The 23721-nt window shown below is 47.3% G+C and overlaps 1 protein-coding gene across 3 annotated transcripts in view; it reads left to right on the top strand.

Annotated features, from left to right (window-relative positions):
- ATP9A (ATPase phospholipid transporting 9A (putative)) overlaps positions 1–23721 on the top strand; it is a 136809-nt gene that overhangs the window by 17837 nt on the left and 95251 nt on the right. For all 3 annotated transcript variants that reach the window (XR_013831626.1, XM_079945246.1, XM_079945247.1), the window contains 3 exons: positions 9014–9158; positions 12386–12499; positions 20030–20138. Coding sequence is in view for 2 of the 3 variants with exons in the window: in XM_079945246.1 (XP_079801372.1) it covers positions 9014–9158; positions 12386–12499; positions 20030–20138 (368 nt within the window). In the remaining variant the exon portion in view is untranslated. The remainder of the gene's footprint in view (positions 1–9013; positions 9159–12385; positions 12500–20029; positions 20139–23721) is intronic.

The raw sequence follows: 23721 nt of genomic DNA on the forward strand, positions 1-23721 counted from the left end.
CTGAGCTGTACGGTTGAAGAAGTTGCTGCATCGACTTGGCTTTTTTCATTGGTAAACAGTGGTCCCACCTTATCTGAGCTTTCGCTTTCTATGGTTTCAGTTACCCTTAATGAACCTGAAAATATGAAATGGAAAATTCCAGAAGTAAACAATTCATAAGTTTTACATTGTCTGCTGTTCCGAGTAGCATGATGAAATCTTGTGTCTTCCTTAGTCCTGCCCTGGACATGACTCATCATCGCTCTGTCCCGCATATCCTGCCGGTAGTCACTCAGATGGGTCTCCGTTATCAGAGCAGCTGTCCCAGTATCACAGTGCTTGTGTTCAAACAACCCTTATTTTACTTAATAATGGCCCCGAATAGTGATGTTGGCAATTCGGACATGTCAAAGGGAAGCTGTGAAGTGCTTCTTTTAAGTGAAAAGGTGAAAGTTCTCGACTTAAAGGAAAGAAAAGAAGTCGTATGCTGAGGTTGCTAAGATCCACAGTAAGAATGAATCTTCTATCAGTGAAATTATGAAGAGGGAAAAAGAAATTTGGGCTAGTTTTCGTGCACCTCAAACTGCAAAACTTATGGCCACAGTGTGTGATAAGTACTTTAGTTAAGATGAAAAGGGCATTAAATTTGTACATAAGGTATTTTGAGAGAGACCATGTTCACATAACTTTTATTACAGTATATTGTTATAATTGTTATGTTTTATTATTGGTTATTGTTATTAATCCCTTACTGTGCCTAATTCGTAAATGAAACTTTATCACAGGTATTTGTGTATAGGAAAAACTCCGTGCTATCCTCAGTTTCACGCATCCCCTGGGGGGGTCTTGGACCGTATCCCCTGTGGATAAGAGGGACAACTATCGTCTTGTTTCTTCTCCAGACAGTAGCATTCCTGTGGCCAGAGATACTTCAGACTTCAGTGAACTACTTCCTTCTTTGCATTCTTTCAGATCCTAGATTTTATATTCTCCTGGTTTAAAAAAAAAAAAAAGATCTAGCCACTTCCCTGTTTCTAGAACAAAGAGCAAAAGTTTCCCTTCATACCTTCCCTTCCATTCCTTCCAGTCCCCCCCACCTGCCCTCCAGGCATCTGTGCTTAACAGTTTGGGTTACGTCCTGCTAGACCTGCTGTCCAGCGTGGTAGCCACTAGCCGCATGTGGCTGTTTTCATTCATTAAATTAATGAACTAAAATTTAAAATGTATGTTTCCAGCGCTCAACAGCCATGTGTGGCTAATGGCTGGTGTGTTCGATGGTGCAGCTAGAGAACATCTTCCTCTGCACAGAAATGTTGGGGACAGTCCCGCTCTAGAGCAGCATTCTCAGACTTGGGACGGTTGGCATTTGGGGCCAGATAATCCTCTGTGTGGGGCTGTCTTGTCCACTGTAGGATGTTTAGCAGCATCCTTGGCTTCTACCCACTAGATGCCAGTAGCCCTTCCCTTCCCTGGACCTGCAGTCATGACAGCCAGACATCTCTCTAGACGTTGCCAAGTGTCCCCAGGGGCAAATTCACCCCCTACCCCCGTTGAGAGCTACTGCTGCAGACTATTTCTCTATATTGCTTTTTTTAAAATTGGGGTGTACTTGATGTACACTATGATACAAGTTTCAAGTGTACAACCTAGTGATTCACAACCTTTAAAGGTTGTACTCCATCTGTAGTTATTATATAATATTGGCTATATTCCCTGTGCAGTACAATAATATATCCTTGTAGCTTACTTATTTTATACATAGTTGGCACCTCTTAATCCCCTTCCCCTGTCTCGCCCCTCCTCACTGGCACCCTCTAGTTTGTTCTCTGTATCTGTGAGTTCTCCGTGTTGCTTTTAATTTTCCTTTACATTCTTCCTGGATCTTTCTGGCGTCAACACTGAGACTCTAGCTTCCTGGACTCCGGCTTCAGGGAAGGTGGCTACGTCATGCAGGCAATTCAGCAAATATTTACTGAGTGCCTGCTGAGTGGCACCAGGGCAGAGATGATCATTTCTTTGGGCGCCAGCTCCTTGTTGCAGTAGGTACGTTTTCCAGAAACATTGTTCCCTTGGCCTGTCCCTCGCTAATATTTGCTTTTCCTTGCATTTGGCCAGATTGTGTGAAAACACTGCACATCTGGTTGGCAGGCTATTGGCTATCGAAACCTTTGTTTCAGAGTCAAGTCATAAGGAACTCCACTTTGGTTTCCCTTTGTTTAAATTGTGTAAGCTGGAAGCAGCGTAGACGAGATTATTTCTAGCCTTACATCTTAGTCTAGTTGAATAGCCGTTGCTATTCAGGTGAGAAAATTTTCATGTTTTCTTTTTTCAATCTGGAAAAATAACGTAAGAGAAATAAGATCTACTTTTAATTGAATGCCTGTTATGTGCTAGGCATTGTCTTACACCCTTTATAGATAAAATCCTCAGTCTTCGTAGTAATTCAGCAAGGCGGGTCTTACTGTCAATTTACAGATAGGGAAAGTGGGGATCACAGAAGATGAATTGTCCAAGGGCTCACAGCTGGTGTGGAACGGGGCTGGGATTTGCGCACAGGCCCATCTGGTTTAAAAGCTGGTGTTTATTCCTCTAGCCCACGTGGTCCTGCTGTTGTGAAACTGAGACTCTTGCTTGTTACTTCTTTTTCAGCCTCTACATTAATTTCTCGCACTCAGGGGTTCTATCTTGTAGCCCATCTCCCCAGCCTGTCTAGAATGTGGGATAGCAGTTAATTTGGGAAAGTGACAGCTCAGTTTGTGTTGAGAAGCAACAGCAGGGTGACAGCTGCCACCCCACAGCTCCAGGCAGCTCCCCCTCTTGGACCTCCGGGGTGCTGACGTCCACCCCTGGACAGACGGGGTGTGGCAGCGTCGTGGGTATAAATCCAGATGTCGGGGGAGCCTGGCTGCCGCCTCTTCTGCTTTAACTGACCTGGGGGCCGGGGGAGGACTTCGTCACTTGTAAATTTGCCACCAAGCCCAAGGCTTCTACTGCAGGCCAGTAGTTCCCCAGATAGCAGGTGATGGCCCCAGGTGCTACAGTGATCCTGAGTAATTCACGGACAGGAAATAAATCACGTTGAGATGTATAGCGAGACACTTCCTTTTTCAGTTTTCCTTCAATATTTTTAACCCTGTCGGGGCCCACTTTTGAATAGCAGAAGAAACTGGCCAGCAGGCAGCAGGCTGGGGGCTGGGAGCCACTGTATCTGGAATTTAGTAACGTTTGCTTCTCATATTGTGTTGATTTTGATGTTTACCTTCTGTTTATGGCAAGTGATACTGGTTTTGCATTTATGATAGTGGTTACCTTTTAAGTTACCTTCTAAGACACATTTATGTACTGATAAGTAAAATCCAGGTCAGGAGTTCTCAACCAGGGCACAACTGGCATTTCAGGCTGCATCATTCTTTGTGGCGGGTGCTGTCCCGGGCTTTGTAGGATGTTTAGTAGAATCTTGGCCTCCTCTACCTACTAGATACCAGTAACTAACCCCCTTCTCCCTGTTGAGAATCGCTGATTTAAGGTATGCAAATTGAGGCAAACTTACGAAGTTAGAAGGTAGAATTAGTTGGATATGGTAGAAATCCCGTGTGTGTGAAAAGGGCTGAAGTTTGGGAAACTCTTTGGGCAAATTGCCTTCAGTTGTGGGGTCCACTTGCTGATGTTCCTGTGGCATTGAGGTTTGTTCAAGAGCGAGGAGGGAGGAGATGCCTTGAAAGAGCTGCTCTAAAGCAGCACCGTCTAGTAGAATCTCTGCCATGCTGGAATGTTCTGCATCCGCGCCGTCCAGTCCATAGCCACGGACCACCTGTGGCCGCGGAGCGCTGAGAATGTGGCTGCTGAGAATGAGGAATTTAACTCTTCTATTTAAGTAACTTAAATGTAAAGCTACCATGTTGGACATCACAGCTTTAAAGAGATCAGTGTGCAGACGTCAGGATGATAGACTGCAGGCTTTAGAAGCTTAGACGCGAAGACACGCAAACCAACAGGAAAGCATCTTATTAAGTACGGCCCAGCCACGTGGCAGACAGGACTATCAGACAGGAGATTTGGGGCGGTGGTTAACTGCACCCACTTAACATTGGCTTTAGCAAAGTAAAATAAAACAAAAACCAATGTACTGGTGCCTAAGACTTGAGAAGCCCAGGGAACCGACAGACCTACACTCGCCCCCGAGGTGGGCAGGAGCCTCCTGTGGTCTCTGCATCCTCCTTGTGACTCCATTTTCAGGCAGACTCTCCCTGAACAGGAGCAAGGTGGCTTCCTGCAACTCCAGGCTTGTTTTCTGCCACCTTAACAACCCCAGGGTGAAGAGCATGTCTTTTCTGGAATTTCTAGCAAAAATCCCAGCCAGGCCTCTCACTGGCCCTTTCTCTGAGCCCATCACCATGCTGAGGGCTCTGCTTGGCCAAGCCTGGATCCTGGGCTTGTGATGCCTGGAGCTCAGAGGTGGGGTTGGCCTCGGCTCAGTCAGGTGGAAAGATGGAGGGAAATGGACTTACTAAATTATAACTGTAGGCTATAGAAGAAAACTGTATGGTAGCCTAGGCTAAGGGACTGAATCTGAGGTAGGACGTACTTGGACGGGGGCCCCTCCCTAAGGCTGGGGTGCAGACCTGGTTGGAGACAGTGTAGTTCAGGCCACTGGATGGCAGGACCAGAGGTGGTCTGCAGGTGGGGCAAGCAAGAAAGCAATCCCAGGGGTACCGATGGGGTGGCAGGCACCGCTGATGGTTGACACATTGGGTGTACGATAGGAGTGAGGGCACCGGAGCTCACAGTGTCCCTGCTGGGACACTAAGGGCCACAGTGACAGGAGGACCTTGGGAGACAAACCTGGGGGTGAGGAAATCAGGGCCCTGGTGTGGAGGAGGCCTGGGGCCTGGGATGTCTATATCGAGAGGGCCCTGGGAAGGTGACCCCTGGGCCACAGTGGGGCTTGAAAGCCTCGAGGGACAGCATGTGCTGGGCGCATGGCTGGCCAGGGCACCATTCGATGGCCTCACTCAACGCACTGCTGACCCGCCCACTGTGCCACAGCCTGGAAACCACAGGTGAGCTTTTTCCTCCAGTGGTGTCCCTCCAGCGCCCTCTACTGAGAAGGCTTAGCATTTCACTGACTGTAAAGGAGAGGCAGAAAGGAGTCTGTCCACATCCCAGAGCGGGCATTGAAGGGTGACTGGGGAGCTGGGAGCCAACACATTGATATGAAGATTAATGAATGAGTGTGGGGGGCAGGGCAGCTGACGTGCACACAGAAGAGCTCCGCTTTGAGCAGCCTGAGAGCCCTCACTCTCTAGGGCCCCTAAGGACCTTTCCAATTTTATGTAATGAAGAGAGACTAGAAAAAAAAGAGCTGTGAAATAATTGCGCTGATGGGGCTGTCAGTGGCTGTGCAGGGTACTCTCAGGCTCTTAGCTCAGGATGTGGATCAGACAGACCTGGGCTTAAAGTTGGCTTCCACCACTCGGTAGTAGATGGAGCTGATGTAGCAGTAGATCTTGAGCAGGTAACTGAGTCCTCTCTGGGCCTCAGTTTATCCATCATGAAAATGGGGATGATGCTAGTACATACTGTGTAGGATGGTTGTGAACATTAAGTGAAGTAAGACATTATGTTTTAAAGAGAATACACTTCGACATCCGTAACATTTTGAGAATCTATCTTTCTCATCACCCCTCACCGCCACCACCCTAGTCTTTGCTTGCCTGGATGACGGCAACAGCTTTCTAAATGATCCTTCTGTTTCCAATTTTTTTGGTTAATGTACGGCTTGATTAAGATATAGTTCACATACCCTGCAGTTCACCTCTTTAAAGTATATAATTCAGCAATTTTTAGTGTATTCATTGAGTTGTGCAGACATCACCACAATGTTAGAACACTTCAGCATCCCCCAAAGAAGCCTCACACCTGTTACCTGTTTCTCCTTTTGCCCACGGCAGCGTCTTCTCTGCTCAGAAGCCAGAAGGACCTTTAAAAAAATGTAACTCGGGAATTCCCTGGCCGTCCAGTGGTTAGGACTCTGTGCTTCCGCTGCAGGGGCATGGGTTTGATCCCTGGTTGGGGAACTAAGATCCTGCAAACCGTGAGATGTGGCCAAAAAAAAAAAAAAAAAAAAAATCAGATCATGCCACCCTGTGCTTGTAACCCTTCAGTGATCCCCACTGTGGATGGAGTAAAATCCAGACTCCTTGCCCTGGTGACAAGGCCCTGTGTCGTCTGCCCCCTCCTCCTCCTCCGACCTCATCTTTTACCCTGTCCCCCGTGTTCCGGGCATTCCAGCCACGCTAGTCTTCTTTCCCTGCAGATGTGCGTCAGGCTGCTTCCCGCCTCTGGATCTGTGCCCTTGCGGTTCTGGTCTGCCTAGATGGTTTCTTCTTGTCACTCAGCTCACCTGTCACCCCAGCCTTCCTGACCACCCAGTCTCCCGGAGCTGCGCCCCTTCCCCACCCCTTCTCTTATCCCACGCCTTATTTTATTTTAGAGAGCTGTTTACTGTCTCTCTTCCTCCCCGTGGGAGGAGGACCTTGTCTGTCTTGCTCACTGTTGAATGCCCTAGGTGAGGACCTGCGTCCTGTGAGTGCACAGGACATTCTAGGTGAATGAATGTGTGACAAAAAGGGAGCAATGATCCCTTGTCGTCTTCTTCTTATTAGATACTCAGTAAATACTGTTGACCTAAAAGTCATTGCTTATATCCGGTGCAGGTAGAAAGTGAATAAACAAGGTGACAATCAAGGTGATTAAATGAGATCAGCTGGGGGCTAGTTACACTGGGCTCAGGTGACACAAAGTCCTTATTTTACCCTGTGCCAAATGCTTATTACCCTTTGTTGCAATGAGATTGTGAGGAAGTTAGAAGGGAAGGATCCTGTTCCAAAGTTAGGTCCCCACAGGAACTGGAATCATAGTTGGACCAGATGAGCACTTAATAAATGCTTACTGTTATGGATTTAGCTAAAAAGAAATGCACATTTAGTCCCATAGGTAATATATGTACAATGTGACGGAAGAATAAGTAGGAAAAGGCGCCCCTACTCCCTCCTTCCCAAAGGAAACCGGTGGCGTCAGCTGTCATGGAGGTTTTCTGCATTGGCAGGCATAGTCTGCACGTTATCCTCTTGCTTTCATGCAAGGAGTGGCATCCTGGACACACCTTGCAGCTCCTTCCTGATTTAGCATATCTTGCAAATGGGGCTATTCAGCGCATACAGCTCTATCTATCTCCCTCTTCAAAGACTGTTGAGCATTCCATCGTATGGACGTTCCCTGCTTATTTGACCAGCCGCCCTCTGATGACTGGTCAGGTACCTTCCAGTCTTTGCTACCACGTGCGGGCTGCCCTGAATGACCTGCCCCTGTGCACATGCACGCCTGCCGGTTAAGTCACGGAGCGTTTAACTTGGTAGCTTGCTGTGAGGAACCTTCTGCTAGGACAAAACAGACAAAACTCATAAACAGCCTGACAGTATGTCATTCTCTTAAATTCATTCTTCAGCTTTCATTAGAAACACTCAGCTCTGGGAGTCGTCATTACAGGATTATTATAGGATGGGGAGAGACTGGCTGGTCCACAGAAAAGTCAGTGACCGTGGGTAGGTATCTGCAGATTGAAGGGTGTGCTTCCGTCAAATGCATCCTCCCTCCCTCCCTCATTCAGTGCTTTGCGTCCACGGATGGCCGGCTTGGGTGACGCACACTCAAGAGCAGGAATGGGGCTGGACACCTCAAGGTTTCTGTATGTGTCTCTCGCCAACACGAATGAGTTATTAGAAGTGAAACCCATCCTCGTGAGAGCTACCACCATCCTCCCCACCCCAGCCCTAGCACTAGCTTACGGGAACCAGGATGCTATTTTGAAGAAAGAGCATCGTGTTTCATCATGGAAATTTTGAGCATCTGAGCAGGCAACTTGCTGGCTTGCTAATCTTTAGAGTCCCGATGCCCAGGGACTGTGTGTGCTCAGCTCTGCACCCCAGTACCTGGGCAGGGCCTGCCTGGCCCGTAGGAGGAGGGGGAGACGGTGGGTCTGCAGGTGACAAGTGACTATGTAAGTCATCATGGCCACATCTGGATGGGTTGCCTTCAGCTGGCAGCATCTCAAGGGGCTGGTAGGGCTGGGGCTCCTTCCTCCCAGCCTGTGGGGGTGGGTGGGGAGGTGAACAGTTCAGCCTGGGGTCTTTCCATGAAAGACCCTTAACGGATGCTCGTAATTCTCAAAATGCCTGTTTACAGCCGCTCCTGAAGGATGGGCTGCCTTTTTTTGGCACGAGTGAGGGTGGGCATGTGTGTCTCAGAGCAGCTGACTTTTGCCAGAGCCGGGCAGGTGTCCCTGGCTTCACACAGGCGACCTGAGGGCAGGCGTGCCTGGTGAGCTGCCCTCCGGGGGCGGCCCTGGGAGTCAGTTTGCCTACAGCTGGTACGCTGGCCTGTCTCCAGGTTATGCGGGGCGCCGAGTCATCATCTTGCTGGCGTGTTCCTCCAGCATGTTGCTAAAACGTGGAGCCGAGTGTGGAAGGAGATTCTTTCCCTTCTCTTTTTGTATAGTAATCTTGGTGTGACCAGCACCCTTGATAGCATGTGGGGTGCGGAGACACTGGGTTTCAGAATAAGATGGACCTGGTTCAAGGCCAGGCTCAGCTGTTTCTCACGTCTTGGTGAACTCGGGTGCTTTACTCAGCTGTCCTGAGCTTTCCTCTCACCTGCAGAATGTCAAAGTGATAACAGTACTTGTTGCTCTGTATTTACTTTTTTAACTTAAATCTTATTTTAAGATTTAACTTTAAAACTTATTTTAAAAACGAATCCTACTTTTTGAAATAACTTGGGCCTGGGGACAAAGCATCTTTGATGTGGACCACAGCTTCTCAGATGCCTCAGCTGTGTTTCCCCCTCTCATTGAAGGATGAAGCCTCGGATGGGGCTGTGGTTCTGACTCAGTGAAGATGCTTTAGAGAAAGACATTCTGGGAAGAGTGGATGGGTGTGGGCTCGGCCTTGACGGTGTGGGCGTGTCTTTCCCACAGGTGCTGCGAGTGGCTGAGATGCTGTGGTGCAGGGGAGCCCAGGCCCCGCACGGTCTGGTTGGGGCACCCCGAGAAGAGGGACCAGAGATACCCTCGAAATGTCATCAACAATCAGAAGTACAACTTCTTCACCTTTTTGCCTGGGGTATGTACGGGCAGGGGCAACATCGTTTTCTTCTTCCTACACCAGATGTATGCAGTGGTACCAGTCTTAGCAGACTGAAGTCCCTGTGGCAGATTTTGTGAACATCCCGTCTTTTCCATGTCACCTCAGCCACTGGCCATTCATCTTCCCTGGTCCTGAGCACCTGGAAGGGGGCTGCCTTCTGTCTGCAAGGCTGTGAGACTCCACTTGATTGGTTAGAATAACTTCACATTTATTTGGTGTGTTGGGCCTAAGAGTGAAAAAGATATTTTGAGGACGTAGCTTTGTTCCAAAAAAAAAAGAAAATCAGGAGGGGACTTCCCTGGAGGCGCAGTGGTTGAGAGTCCGCCTGCCAATGCAGGGGACACGGGTTCGAGCCCTGTTCCGGGAAGATCCCACATGCCGCGGAGCAACTAAGCCCGTGTGCCGCAGCTACTGAGCCTGCGCTCTAGAGCCTGCGAGCCACAACTACTGAAGCCCACGCGCCTAGAGCCCGTGCTCCGCAACAAGAGAAGCCACCGCAATGAGAAGCCCGCACACCGCAACGAAGAGTAGCCCCCGCTCACCACAAGTAGAGAAAGCCTGCGCACAGCAACAAAGACCCAATGCAGCCAAAAATAAATAAATAAATAAATTTATTAAAAAAAAAAATCAGTGCTTACATTCCCCCCCACCCCTCATTATCATGAAATACACATTTGGAACAGGAAAGTTGGGAGATAAAAGTGTAGAGAACTTTTTTTTAAAGGTAAATTTTAACACTATCATCCAGAGAGACTTTCTATTAACATGTTTGTGATTTTTTTTTTTTAATTGAAGTCACTTTTTTTTTTTTTGAATTTATTTTTGGCTGCATTGGGTCTTTGTTGCTGCACGTGGGCTTTCTCTAGTTGCGGCGAGCGGGGGCTACTCTTCCTTGCGGTGCACGGGCTTCTCACTGTAGTGGCTTCTCATTGCAGACCACAGGCTCTAGGCGCGCGGGCTTCAGTAGTTGTGGCTCACAGGCTCTAGAGCGCAGGCTCAATAGTTGTGGCACACGGGCTTAGTTGCTCCGCGACATGTGGGATCTTCCCGGACCAGGGCTTGAACCCGTGTCCCCTGCATTGGCAGGCGGACTCTCAACCACTGCACCACCAGGGAAGCCTGTTTGCTAATGTTTTGCCTAGTATTTTACTCTGCATTCATCCCTTTTGTTTGTTAAATCCATGGACAAGTACTCTGAAAACCTTGCCCCTAAAACACCTTTAAGTTAAACATCTGTTTTTATCTAGTGTGGCCTCCAGGATACACTGACTGACTTCAGAAGCAGCAGCAGCAGCAATCAGTTCGAAAGCTGGAAGAAAAAAAAAATCACTGTTTGATTTATTGAGGGAGAACATGGAAACGCAAATACCTTACACTGTAGCTTAAGGTCAACCTGAATGTTTTTTTAAGGGTTTTTTTTTTTTTTTTTTTGCGGTACGCGGGCCTCTCATTGCTGTGGCCTCTCCCGTTGCAGAGCACAGGCTCCGGACGCGCAGGCTCAGCGGCCATGGCTCACGGGCCCAGCCGCTCCGCGGCATGTGGGATCTTCCCGGACCGGGGCACGAACTCGTGTCCCCTGCATCCGTAGGCGGACTCCCAACCACTGCGCCACCAGGGAAGCCCTTTAAGGGTGATTTTGAGTACATTTATTGCTGCCTGGCTTACTCCCCTCCCCCAGCCCCCTAAAGCTCAGTATCTTTTTTTTTAATTAATTAATTAATTTTTGGCTGCGTTGGGTCTTCATTGCTGCGCGCAGGCTTTCTCTAGTTGTGGCGAGTAGGGGCTGTTCTTCGTTGTGGTGTGTGGGCTTCTCATTGCGGTGACTTCTCTCTTTGCGGAGTACGGGCTCTAGGTGCGTGGGCTTCAGTAGTTGTGGTACGTGGGCTCAGTAGTTGTGGTACGTGGGCTCAGTAGTTGTGGCACATGGGCTTAGTTGCTCCGCGGCATGTGGGATCTTCCCAGACCAGGGCTCAAACCCGTGTCTGCTGCATTGGTAGGCAGATTCTTAACCACTGCACCACCAGGGAAGTCACGAGCTCAGTGTCTTAAGTCAAGTGAAAGTTTATTTCTCATTCACGGAAATTCTGAGGCAGATCAGGCCATTCTCCTCCATCTCACAGCTACATTATCTGGAATACGTGGGCACCCACGTCTCCATGGCAGGGCAAGAGCGAGGGGCCGGACAGTGCTCCGAAGGGACACGTGATTTCTGTTCGTTGCCCAAAACGAGTCAGGGGGATCAGTGTCACTTCCAGGGCATGTGGGGGCAGTTGAAACTCTGCCAGAACCCTCTTGCCACATGGGATGAAATTCTGCTGTAGATATTGTATGACGTTGAGATCATACCATGGAGATATCCACTTATCTCACTCGTTTGATTCAGTCTTACAGCATAAGCATTTCCCACTAAAACCTCTTTAATAACATTTTGAGTGGCCTTTCCTGTACTTACAAAATAGTTTAAGAAGGGACTTCCCTGGCGGTCCACTGGTTAAGACGTTGCACTTCCACCTCAGGGATCAATCGTGGGTTCAATCCCTGGTTGGGGAGCTGAGATCCCACGTACTGCTCCGCATGGCCAAAAAATAGGAAAAAAAAAGTTTCCGACTTTCCTGTTGGCGCAGTGGTTAAGAATCCGCCTGCCAGTGAAGGGGATACGGGTTCAATCCCTGGTCCAGGAAGATCCCACATGCCGCGGAACAACTAAGCCTGGTGTGCCACAACTACTGAGCCTGCACTCTAGAGCCCGTGCTTCGCAACAGGAGAACCCACGGCAATGAGAAGCCCGTGCACTGCAACTAGAGAAAACCCGTGCACTGCAACTAGAGAAAGCCCGTGCACAGCAACGAAGACCCAACTCAGCCATAAATTTAAAAAAAAAAAAGTTTAAGAAATAAAATCTTACAACTATAGCCGAAGCCTCCAGCATACCCTCCCTGCCCGGAGGTCCCCACTGTCTTGAATCTAGTGTTTATAATTCCCACGTGTATCATTTGCTTCTTTACTTTGACAAATTATGTTTTCGTCACCCAGGTGTATTTTCCTATACAACATGTAGAGGTGTGTAAACTGTATATGTAGGTACCATGTGCGTTTTGTTCTTCTGGGGGGGTGTTTTGAAATGTCACTCATCCCCCTCTAAGCCCGCCCAGCTGCATCAGACCAACCTGAAGTGTCTTCTCTCTCCTCTCTCTCCATTCCAGGTGCTGTTTAACCAGTTCAAATACTTCTTCAACCTCTACTTCCTGCTTCTCGCCTGCTCCCAGTTCGTCCCCGAAATGCGACTGGGAGCACTGTACACCTACTGGGTTCCCCTGGTGAGTCAGTCGGGTCGTCCGTTCAGTAACATCAGAGGTTGGGCAGCACAGGTTCTTTGTCCTCCAGGCACCTGGAATGGGACTCGGCCTTTCAAGGGAGAGGACACCCTCAGGCCAACACGTTGGGAACCCCTGAGGTTTTCATGGTGAGACTCCGTTTCTCCCACTACCGGGATCAACCGTAGTGATGCCTGTGCTGCTCATTCCTTCTGTCCGTCAGCTGTTCAGCCTTTCCTTGTTTCAGCAAATATTTTTTGCATGCCTGTCGTGAATCCCTCGGTTCTAGGCTCTGGTGCACAGCGGTCATGAGCGAGGCAAAGCCTCCGACGCTGTGCACTGTGCTCTTTGAATCGTTTTCTGTTTATTATGTAGACTTTCAGCGTGCGGGGTTGACAGAGGAACAGATTCTGTGCTTCAGTGTGTATGGAGGGTGGTGGACCCGACGCCCCTCCCTCCTTCTTGTGCCGCCTTTTCTTTCTTCCTGCCTTTTTGGAAATGGTTATTGAACACCTGCTGTGCGCCAGCCACGGTGCTGGGCACTGGGGATGCAGCAGTGACTGAAACGTAGAAAAATTCCTGCCCTCGCGGAGTTGACTTTCAGTGGGGACAGATAGTAAAACAGTTGAGTGTAATTGTTTCAAGTTGTGAAACTGCTGTGAAGGTAGTAGAAGGTCGTAGGGCAAATGGGGCATCCCAGGCACAGTTAGTACTTGTTGAGCGGATGAAGGTGGGAGATGTGGAGGGGCAGTCTTAGCCAGGGTGGCCGGGAAAGGCCTCTTGAGGAGATGATGGGAAGAAAAGTAGGAGGGTGGGAGGATCCCAGGTTCAGGGAGCAGCAGTGCAAAGGCCCTGCATTCAGCACATGCTTAGAGTATTGGAAGAGCAGAAAGAAGCCCAGCGCGTCTGGGGCACAGAGAGGGTGAAACTGACATTTCCTTTCCTCCAGAGACATTATGAAATATTATTTTTCATTACACAGGGCTCGGAAGGAACACTTGGATTCTCTGTTCACAAATCTTGTTAAATTTTTCATTGGGAGAAGATTGTTAAGGTAGAAAAGGTGTTTCCTCCTTAAGGAAACAAAAACACACATTCTTTTGGACAGTAAGGATTTGGTGCACAGGCACTTAGGGAGCAGAGGAAGTGGATGCCAAGGGCCCAGGGAGCGGGATCCACACGCCATTGGTGCTACGTTAATCAAACAGGTCGTGTCAGCAGTTCCAGCCCTGGGAAGAGGAGGGGGGTTTATTTCTTCCACACAGGCGGTGGAGGTGCTTTTGGGATGTGGGAATCGTTCTTTTCTGCTCTGAGTCATTTGTGGGTGAGGCAGGACGTTGGGATAACAGACGTTCCTGTCTGCATCAGGGTGTGTGCTTTTGCACAGCGAGGGTCACTAACTCAGAGCCAGGCTGATAGAAGAGGGGGGCCTCGTGGCCCATCTCAAAGCAGAAGATGCTGCTTTGTTCCATCAGCTGCAAACATGGACGCAGAGTTGCCAGGCCCAAAAGGTAGAAACTTCAGAGTTTTACCGGAAGTACCCTAATTTTATTTAGTTTTTTAGTTCCACAGCAGTTTGCTACATACCTATCTAAAGTCAAACTGTAAGTCAGTTATTTAAGAAAAGTTAGTCTGCAATGTGTATAAAGTATCATCTATCGCCCTGCGTTTTACTGATTACGTTTTTAAAGTCTAGTTATTTGAAAGGTAATAATACAGTCACACGATTCAGGAAACGTGTGAAAAGGCACCTCATGAAAAATCTCCCTTTTATCCAGTTCCACCCCCAAAACACTGTCATTCATTTCTTTTTCCTTCTTCCAAAGTTTACAAACAATGAATAAGTTTTTTCTGGACTGGCTTCTGCCATTTACCATAATTTTTGAAAATTGAAGTATAATTGACATACAACATTGAATTTAAACATCTTGTCTTTTCCCTGCTCCCCAACGCTCCTTTTTAGAAAAAAGGTTACAAGATATACACAGTGCTGAATCATTTTTTTCTAATTTCCAGCATCTCTTTCCCTTGATTTTCAAATGTTGCTAACTCATTTACAGATTGTTAAAGCACTGTGTGGAGCGAGCACACCCCTTCCTTCTCTTGTGGTCTGTCTGCAGGCTGCCGGTTTGCAGTCTCTGCTCTGCTTGAGGCTGTACGGGTTTCCTTGGTACCTCATTGGTGCCTTCTGGGCTCAGGAACCCTCGACTGGGAGTGTGGGATGACCAGATCCCACCTCTCAAATCTTGTCTGTTGGGTTCTCCCCAGACCCCAGATCTTGCTGCGTTATTGCCTGCAAAACGCCCTCTGTTCATTTTTCTTTTCCTTTATCAACTGCGAAGGGACTCTACAAAGGGACTCATTCTTTTTTTTTTTTTTTTAAATATTTATTTATTTGGCTGCATCGGGTCTTAGTTGCAGCGTGCGGGATCTTCATTGCGGCGTGCGGGCTTCTCTAGTTGCGGCGTGTGGGCTTCCCTCTGGTTGTGGCGCAGGCTGCAGAGTGCACGGGCTCAGTAGTTGCAGCACGAGGGCTTAGTTGCCCCGCGGCATGTGGGATCTTAGTTCCCCAACCAGGGATCGAAACCATGTCCCCTGCATTGGAAGGGCGGATTCTTAACCACTGGACCACCAGGGAAGTCGCCCGGGACTCATTATTTTTGGAGAAAAATTTGAAGGAGAAGCAGCACAGCAAAAATCCCTACCTGTGCAGCCACCTCCTGAGATGCCCCATCTATGTTTCTGGTCTGTTTCCTTTCAGTCTCTTCTTACACGTGCCTGTTTTACATACACTCTAACTTACATTATAGTAAAGTATGTATTAGGTAAATGCAATTGGATCCCAAGGTGTTCGAGAAGGCAGCTGTGTGTCTCCCCCTCTCCCTGCCTTTACCATCTCAAGCATGATATCTGGTCTGTGCTCTCTCCCCTCGAGGTATTCATCTGCCCAGCCTGTCATATAAACCCATCGTCCAAACGATTTTTGGGGTGCAGACTTACTAGCACCCCTACACCCTTGTTCACGTTGGCATTGGCATGTGTGTTGGGGAGGGAACTTTGGCCATCTTTGGCATAAATTTTTCATTCTGTTAACCAAGAGTCATGTGTATGACTCAGAGAAGACGGAATTATGCAGGAGAAATAGTGGGGTTGGAAATGAGATCAGCTCTGTCGAATTCTTCCACAGTGGTTATTGGAGAGTCCCATGGACTGGAGGCAAAACAGACTGGTAGAGAAAAAAGATGCTTCACTAGAGAAACAAGAAAATGGGGCAAAGGAGAATAAGGAGCTTGCTTGAGATCATGCTACGGTGTGGAGAGGATGTGAAGCCCCACAGAGACGGACACTCATTTTCTTTTTCTAAGGACTGGGCTTTGGAATATCAGAAAAGGCTTTGGGGTGTGTGTGGGGTGTGTGTACGAGGGTATTCTTTGCAGCATGGCGTATGTTACTCAGACACTGGAAGCAAACAGATGTCCATCGATGGTTACCTGAACGCTGGTCCAGCAAAACTATGGGATGCTGCCCCGGAGTCAGGAATGACGAAGTCACTCCAGTGATGTCGACATGACATGGTGTGACTCATCTTTTTCTTTGCATGAAAAAAGTAAGTTTCAGGATAACATGGACAGCATACTCCCATTTTTATGACCCTTCTCCCCCACAAGAGGTATTTTTGCACACTTGTGCATGTAAATACATGGAGGTCTGGAAGGTTCTTCACCGCAGTTAGTGTTTATCTTTGGAGCTGGGGGTTGCCTTTTATTCTTTTTTTTTTTTTTTTTTGGCGGTATGCGGGCCTCTCACTGCCGCGGCGGCCTCTCCCGCTGCGGAGCACAGGCTCCGGACGCGCAGGCTCAGCGGCCATGGCTCATGGGCCCAGCCGCTTTGCAGCATGTGGGATCCTCCCGGACCGGGGCACAAACCTGTGTCCCCTGCATCGGCAGGCGGACTCCCAACCACTGCGCCACCAGGGAAGCCCACCTTTTATTCTTTTAAGTGTTTTTTATCTTTATGTGCAGAGATCTCTGTCTTAAGTCACCTCAGTGCGCCTCTACGGAAGGTGGAAAGGTACAGGAAACTACATAGATCAGACATGCATTCAGGGTGTTTGAAACCATTCAGAATAGAGTTGTTCCCTCCACAGGGGGAGGCCACATTGCTTCTTGGGGCTGGTGACCGAGAATCAAAATGTGGAACGCAACTTGTTGTTAGGTACTATACCCTTTTCTGTTCCTAGTATGTATTCTGTACGTTAGCACCGGTGATGCTGACTCCAGGGTCTCAGGAAATGCAATGGGGTGAACCGTGGGGCCGGGATGACCTGGAGGGCTGCCACACTTCTAAAAGAGGGCCCGATCCCGGTCCTAGCCCACGTCTCCTCTCTGAAATGACGCTCAGAATTTCCGGGGGAAGCCAGAAGGCCTGACTTCCAATGTAAGCAGCTGAATCACCTGGTTTCCCTGGGACTCTGGCTGTAGAGAGAAGACAGGTGGGTTACCAGCAGCCTCTGGCGGTCCTGAGGTTATTTATTTATTTATTTAGTTGTGCTGGGTCTTAGTTGTGGCAGGCAGGCTCCTTAGTTGCAGCTTGCCAGCCTCTAAGTTGCAGCACATGGGATCCTTAGTTGTGGCATGTGAACTCTTAGTGTGGCACACGTGTGGGATCTAGTTCCCTGACCGGGGATTGAAACTGGGCCCCCTGCATTGGGAGCGCAGAGTCTTAACCACTGCGCCACCAGGGATGTCCCAGTCCTGAGGTTTCTCACTAGCTTGTGACCCCTTTTATAGCCGAAGTTTCCTGTGATGGTTCAGAGACAGGAGGAGATGCTTGTCTTGTACAAGTTCTTCCTCTCTTTCCAGGGGCTGCCGAGAAGGGAGTTTGGGGTCAGACAAATTAGGTAGCATCTGTTTCTAGAAGACTGTAGCTGACTTCCCCTAAATCCCCTAGATTTTTATGTAGAGAATCAATTTCCCGTTCTTGGCTAAAGTACATTTTGAAATGTCTCCAACCACCCTGAGAGTCCTCTCATTTCAAACCCAGCCATGAACTCAGTGGTTCAGAATGAGGGCGGGGTGGCCAGATGGTTGAGCTCTTGCTGCAGCTTCTCTGAGAAGCTGTGTAATTGGAACAAGCTTTTTTGAGCCTCAGTTTCCTTACCTATAAAATAGGGGCGATCACGTCTACCCCCTCGGCTTGTTGGGAGGTTCAGTGAAGTACAGCAAGAAAAATGCTTCAAATAGCTCCTGACACATAGAACATTCTTGGGAAATGTTCTCATTTTAATGAAAAAATTCTGGTACTAGTGCCATTGTTCATTGTGTGGATTACGTTTTAGCTTTTGGTAACTTTTTTCTTGATAGTAATACGTTAGAGGGAGAAATTCCTCAGGTGACTGCTGAAATAATCCATAGAACTGTACGAAGACCAAATAACCTAGAATTTTTTTGTTGTTATTAAGATGCGATCTACATGCCATAAAATGCACAGATACTGTTTTCAGCTCACTGTATGTTAACATTCGTCAGCACCCATGTCAGCACCACCTTGGTCAAGACCATTCCATCACCCCGGAGAGTTCCCCCTTGCCCCTCTCCACTCGGCCCCCTCCCCAACCAGAGGGAACGGCTTTTCTGATTTCTTTCAGAATTTTGCTTTAGTAAGTCTATTTTTGACATACAACTTTATAGAAGAGTCTTAGCACCTTCAGAATTTCATGTCTGTTCAGCGCCACCACCTCTGATTTCCTTACAAGCTCAGAAAACCCCCCACTCGCATTCAGGCCTCTTTCTCAGTATCTGTGGCTCTTTAAGGACCTCCGAAGTTGGTTGGGTGGAATTTATTTCTGGACTACATGTGCAACTCTTCGTAAAGCAGTTTCTAGCTTAAGATGTGGCACGTCCCCTGGGATTGATGAGGACTGTGCGCGCGCGCGCGTGCGTGTATGTGTGTTCGGGGGTCATAGATACGGTGACTTATGAGGGGGTATTTATTTGTAGCGGGGAGGTTAGCGTCTCCTGTCTTTGTAGTGAGCACACACTTTCCATTAACATCAATGGGATTTAGCCAGGCCCATGCAGAGAGAAATAGAAACTGGAACATTTGAAAAAACAAACAACAAAAAACGTGGGTTATGGCCCAGAACAAAACAGCAGCCTGGGGGAGGGGGTGGGGATTCTGCAAAGCGGCGGGTGCTTTTCCAGAATGGGTTTTCTCTCACCTCTGTATGTGGTCTGGTTATGCGTTTTTTTTTTTTCTGAAATGTACCAGTTTTGCTTTGGCTTCAGTGTGTACTTTACATCTGAGTGGAAACAGGAGTAATCCTTTGATTGTAAAGATGTGTGGGCCTTTGGAGGAGTTTCACAGAGCAGCACATCTCTGGCTAAATTTACATAAGAGATTTGAAGTCCTTTGAATCTAACTTAATATATTGCATGGGATAAACAGTATGAAGATGAAAGCCTCAGAATTCACTACTGCTAACCTTGGGGCGATTGTGCTCTCTGCATTAAAAAAAAAAAAAAGACTTTAAAAGGAGGGGTGGCAAGTGTATTTTGTAAGAAAAAATGAATGACGGTTCTTGCCTTTCTTGATACAAGAGGAAAAATCTAGATGAAAATAGACTCTAGATATGGGTGACTCGCATGCCTGTGAGTATAACCTCTGTACCAGGTTTTTATGAGTTGGGGTATCTGACTTGGGAAGGTAGGGCAGTTTAAAATTTTCTTTTTATGAGTGTGTACTTACGCAATTAATACTTTAATATGTTTTCTTTATAGAAGTTTAAAACATTACAGGAAAGACTGAAGTCCCCATTCCATCTTAGCCCCCTACCTTGCAGAGGAATCTAACCAGTAGTTGAGGCCAGTGGAAAATCTTTAGCAGTACAGGAGAATCTTCGTTGGTGTTTATTTGAACAGTGTTAAATTGTTATGTTCCGGAAAGTTAATTTCCCTACTGAGAGGTCAATACAAACAGGGATGCATTTCACTTTGGGTCCTGGTGGACCATCTTACTGGTTCCACCTACCCAGGTTTCTCCAGAGGCAGAACATTGTGGCGGTTAAGCCTCTGGAACTAGATTCCCTGCGATATCACGTAGGAGCAAGATTATTCAGCCTCTGTGTGTCTCAGTTTCTTCACGGGCAGTGTGGTGATCTCAGCCACGACCTGCACTAAGGGGTGGAAAGCACTTCAAATGGCACCCGGCACGTGACGAGTGAGATGCAGACGTCAGAGGTCACCATCACTCAGCCCTCACCTGTGGCCGGACGGTTCTGGGGTTTCTGTGTTTTTCACTCTTAGGAACCCTGTGGTGGTGGTGACTGCGGACGTCCCTGTACACGTGTGTGTCAGTGAGAGTTTTTCCGGTGCATGAGATTCAGAGAAGTGGGTTTGCTGGGGCTTCTGCCCTTGGAATAATTAGCAGGTCCTGCCCTGCTGCCCTCAAGTGGCCTCTGGCCTTTTCTGTCCCCGGCCCCAGGAGAGGAAGGTGGCTTCCACCAGGGCTCACCCTCTCTCTGTCTCTGTGCAGGGCTTTGTGCTGGCCGTCACCATCATCCGAGAGGCGGTGGAGGAGATCCGATGCTACGTGCGAGACAAGGAAGTCAACTCGCAGGTCTACAGCCGGCTCACAGCGAGAGGTCAGCCTCCTGGCCCCAGTGGGGCCGCTTCCTGCAGCAGGGCCCCCAGTGTGTGTGTGGGGTGGCCCACAGGGTTGCAACTCAATCAGGGGCCGCTGACAGTCAGGGAGCAGAGTTCAAGGCCCGGGGCTGGCGGGTGTGTGGGTGCCCCGTGGCAGGGCAGTCACTCGTTGACGGCACCAGGGAGGCCAGCGTCTGCCCCAGGACCTGGGGTTACTCCAGCCGCATCCCTGGGCTGCCACTGCCCTCTTAGAGCCAGTCCTGTCATCTGACTTGTGTCTCATCAACCTGGAATTTAATTCTGTGTGCTTTGCATCCTCCCACACGCGTTTCCAAGGCAGTGCAGCTTTAAAAGATACTCTTTCAACATTACAAAACGAACATTACAACTTTGCAATGTGAGTTTTTAAGAAGGCACCAGACTTAATATAATAAAAGCTGCATCTGTGAAGGTTTCTTTGAAGCCATCTTATAAATCCTTAAGATGGAAGAGTGAAGAGTGACTAAATCTGACCCAAAGAGAAATTACTAGGTAACCTTTAATTTGAATTTTTGAAATGGGGGAATTTTAAAAACCTGCTCAAACACACCGTTGAGAACCCACAAAACAACCCAGCCAATGTCGACTTCTGTTTCCAACTACAAATTCTACCTAGATTTCCTGTAAGGTTGTATTCAGACTTGAGAGAATGTTACTGAAAGTTCCTCGAAGATTACTGATCCCATTCAGGGATTAATAATGTTTTAGGAGCGGCTGAGGGGAATAAAAACTGTGGTCTGCCTTCAGGAAATTGAGAATTCGGAAAGAGATAAGATAGATGCCCAAGGGAGCTTGCAGCCAGCCAGGTTGTGAACTGCTGTATGTTAAGTGCGTTAGTCTTCTGAGGAAACAGTCCGTCCATGGTTTCCGGGGTTTGAGTAGAATTTTCCTTCTCGGAAAAATGTTGCAGAAATTTATTTAACGCTCCAAATTTTTTTTAAAAAAGTATAATCCTGTGAGGGCATGAAAGTATCTTGTTTTAATGCATTGAAATAGATTTTCATAGTTGGTGGTCTTAAAAAGTTGCAAGTCTCTGGGAGAAGGGGGGATTTAGAGTTGGTATAGAAATGCTTTATTATTGCTAAACTACTGTATTTAGGACGTTTTGCTCCCTAAAGAAAGAAAACCCAGCGTAATCTTTGCAAAGGCAGGTGGCTTGGGCTTTCCATGTGGGTAATCAGAAGACCCCTCTGGAGTATGTTTTTTTGTGGTTTGTGTATATTAAATCCTCCCTTAATAACATATTCTGACTATAACATTTACAATGCTTGGCAGCAGACAAAAGCCCCATGGAGAGGGTGCGGTGGGTCTATTTAGAGCTCAGGAGGAGGGGCCCTGGGATCCCATTCATTCAGCCATCCAGGCTCCAGACCTTCTTTGGTTCTTTTCATATTGCAATTGCTTTTCCTGTGAGTGATTTTTCTGCCCTCCCCTGCAGACCCGACCCCCTTCTCAGCCCCTGCTTTAGCTTCCCTCAGTTCTTGAAAAGATCCAGAGGAGAACTGGCAGATGGCTGTAGCATTAAAAACTTGTCTTCCTTTGTGGGTCTCCTTCTGTGGCCCGTGGTTTCCATTGTCATGCCAATCCAACAGTAGGGGAAGACCTAGCAGAGTTTTGAATATTAACCCAGACCCTGGCTCTGCAATTTGTTTTGAAAGGCCCCAAAAGGCACTGAAGAAAACTGTCAGCTTGGAAAGTGAAGGAGGGGAGGTTAGTTATTTGATACCCTGTGGGGGGAAGGGCCAGAGTACGAAGCCCAAACTGGAGGATTTCAGAGAGAGGAAGAGAAAGAAGCCTTTTTTTTTTTTTCTTTACCTTACCATTCAATTATTTAATAATATTTTCTTGAGTGAGGCTTTTCAAAAGCAAAGGGAAACAGATACGTATATGTATATCCACGCAGGACTGTTTTCTCTTTTTATCACGTGGCATCTTAAAATGTACTTTTCAACACTAGTTTTGGAGTTCAAAAAAGTTTGGAAACCAAAATGCCAAGTCCTTGATCGTGAGATTATAAGCCATTATACTTATCTGCATTCGGCATCATTTCCTGTTTAATAACAGCAGTACTTGTACTAATATAGTTAAATATTTGGGGTGGGTGGGTGATAACTTCTAACTAGAAAAATAGTTGCAGAAATCACGTGGAAAACTCCTATTTGCCTTCACCCAGATTCATCGGTTGTTAAGCTTTTGTCTTTTTCATGCTTTCCCCTCACTCTCTCTAAGCCCTTGGAGAATTAAGTTGCATACACGATTCCCTTTTAACCTGTAAATACATCAACGTTTAATTCCCAGTAGGATGTTCTCCTTACATAGCACAGTATAATTACAAAATCAGGAAGTTTATCATTACATTACTGTTAATCTCATCTATACTTCTTACTCAGAATTCGCCATTTGTTCCTAAAATTTTTTTTTTTCCCCTTGTCCAGGAGCCGGGACAGGTTTGCCTTTTGCATTTAGTTGTCCTTTCTCCCTGATCTCTTCGAACTTGGCAGAGTTCTCCGGATTTCTTTATGACATTGACATTTTTGAAAAGGACAGGCCAGTTTTAGGCCAGTTACTTTGTAGCTTGTCTGTCAATTCATGTTTGCTCGAGGTCTCAAAATTAGATTCACAACAATGCAGGAATTTATGTCATTTTAAGAATGCCAGTGGCACAGATCCTGGGATGTTACCAAAGTTGTAGAGGCATTATGTTAATCGAATTGAAAAGGTTTCGAACTTGGAGAAAAAAAATTGATTTTAAACAAGTGAATTAAAAACTCTGGAAATAAGAAATTCACCATTGGGAGAAAAAAATGGATGATCTTTTTTTTTTTTTTAATTGCTGCTTCCAGTGGTTTAGATCATCTTATATCATTCGAGGTGTGTCTAAAACAACACATCAATGGATTAGTTTTTAATGTAATTGTCATAGTTTAATAAGAAGTATTTGAAGTATTTTAATATTGATAATAAAATTAGCCTACATGTAGAAATGACATTTTATTCATTCTTCAAGGATATTTGAAACTCCATCACTTTCCAAAGTCTGTGAGAGGTTTCTGTATTACAGAGATAAACTTGAGGGGCTGGGACTTTGGAAAATTAATAGTCCAGCAAGGTATCCAGGCATGTAAAGGGGATGATTACAAAATGTAACTAGTAGTTATACTTTAGTGGCATGAGTGTTGTGGTCCTTAAGTAGAATATCCCCTTTCGTGACCACCACGTTCCTGGTTCTGAGCACAGTGCCTGGTGGTTGGGGAGAGTAGTGGTTCTGAGTTTGTGCCTGGATTCAAGAGTTCTGCTTCTGCCTCCCGCCCTGCTGTGGGGACAGATCCCTTAATCTGTCAGTAAATTGGGGATAATAATAGTGCCTACCTTAGAGAGTTGCCGTAAATATAACTCTTGCAGGAGAAAAATTTAGCACTGTGCTGGGATTTGGTCTGTGCCCAAGAAAGGCAGTGCTGGTGGTATCGTAGCAGGAGTTCATTAAATATTGGTGGGTGAGTTAATGGAGGTAGGAACCAGAGGTTATGGGAGGTTACGGGAGCC

The sequence above is a fragment of the Stenella coeruleoalba genome (assembly GCF_951394435.1).
Source record: "Stenella coeruleoalba genome assembly, chromosome: 15".
Taxonomy (NCBI): Eukaryota; Metazoa; Chordata; class Mammalia; order Artiodactyla; family Delphinidae; genus Stenella; species Stenella coeruleoalba.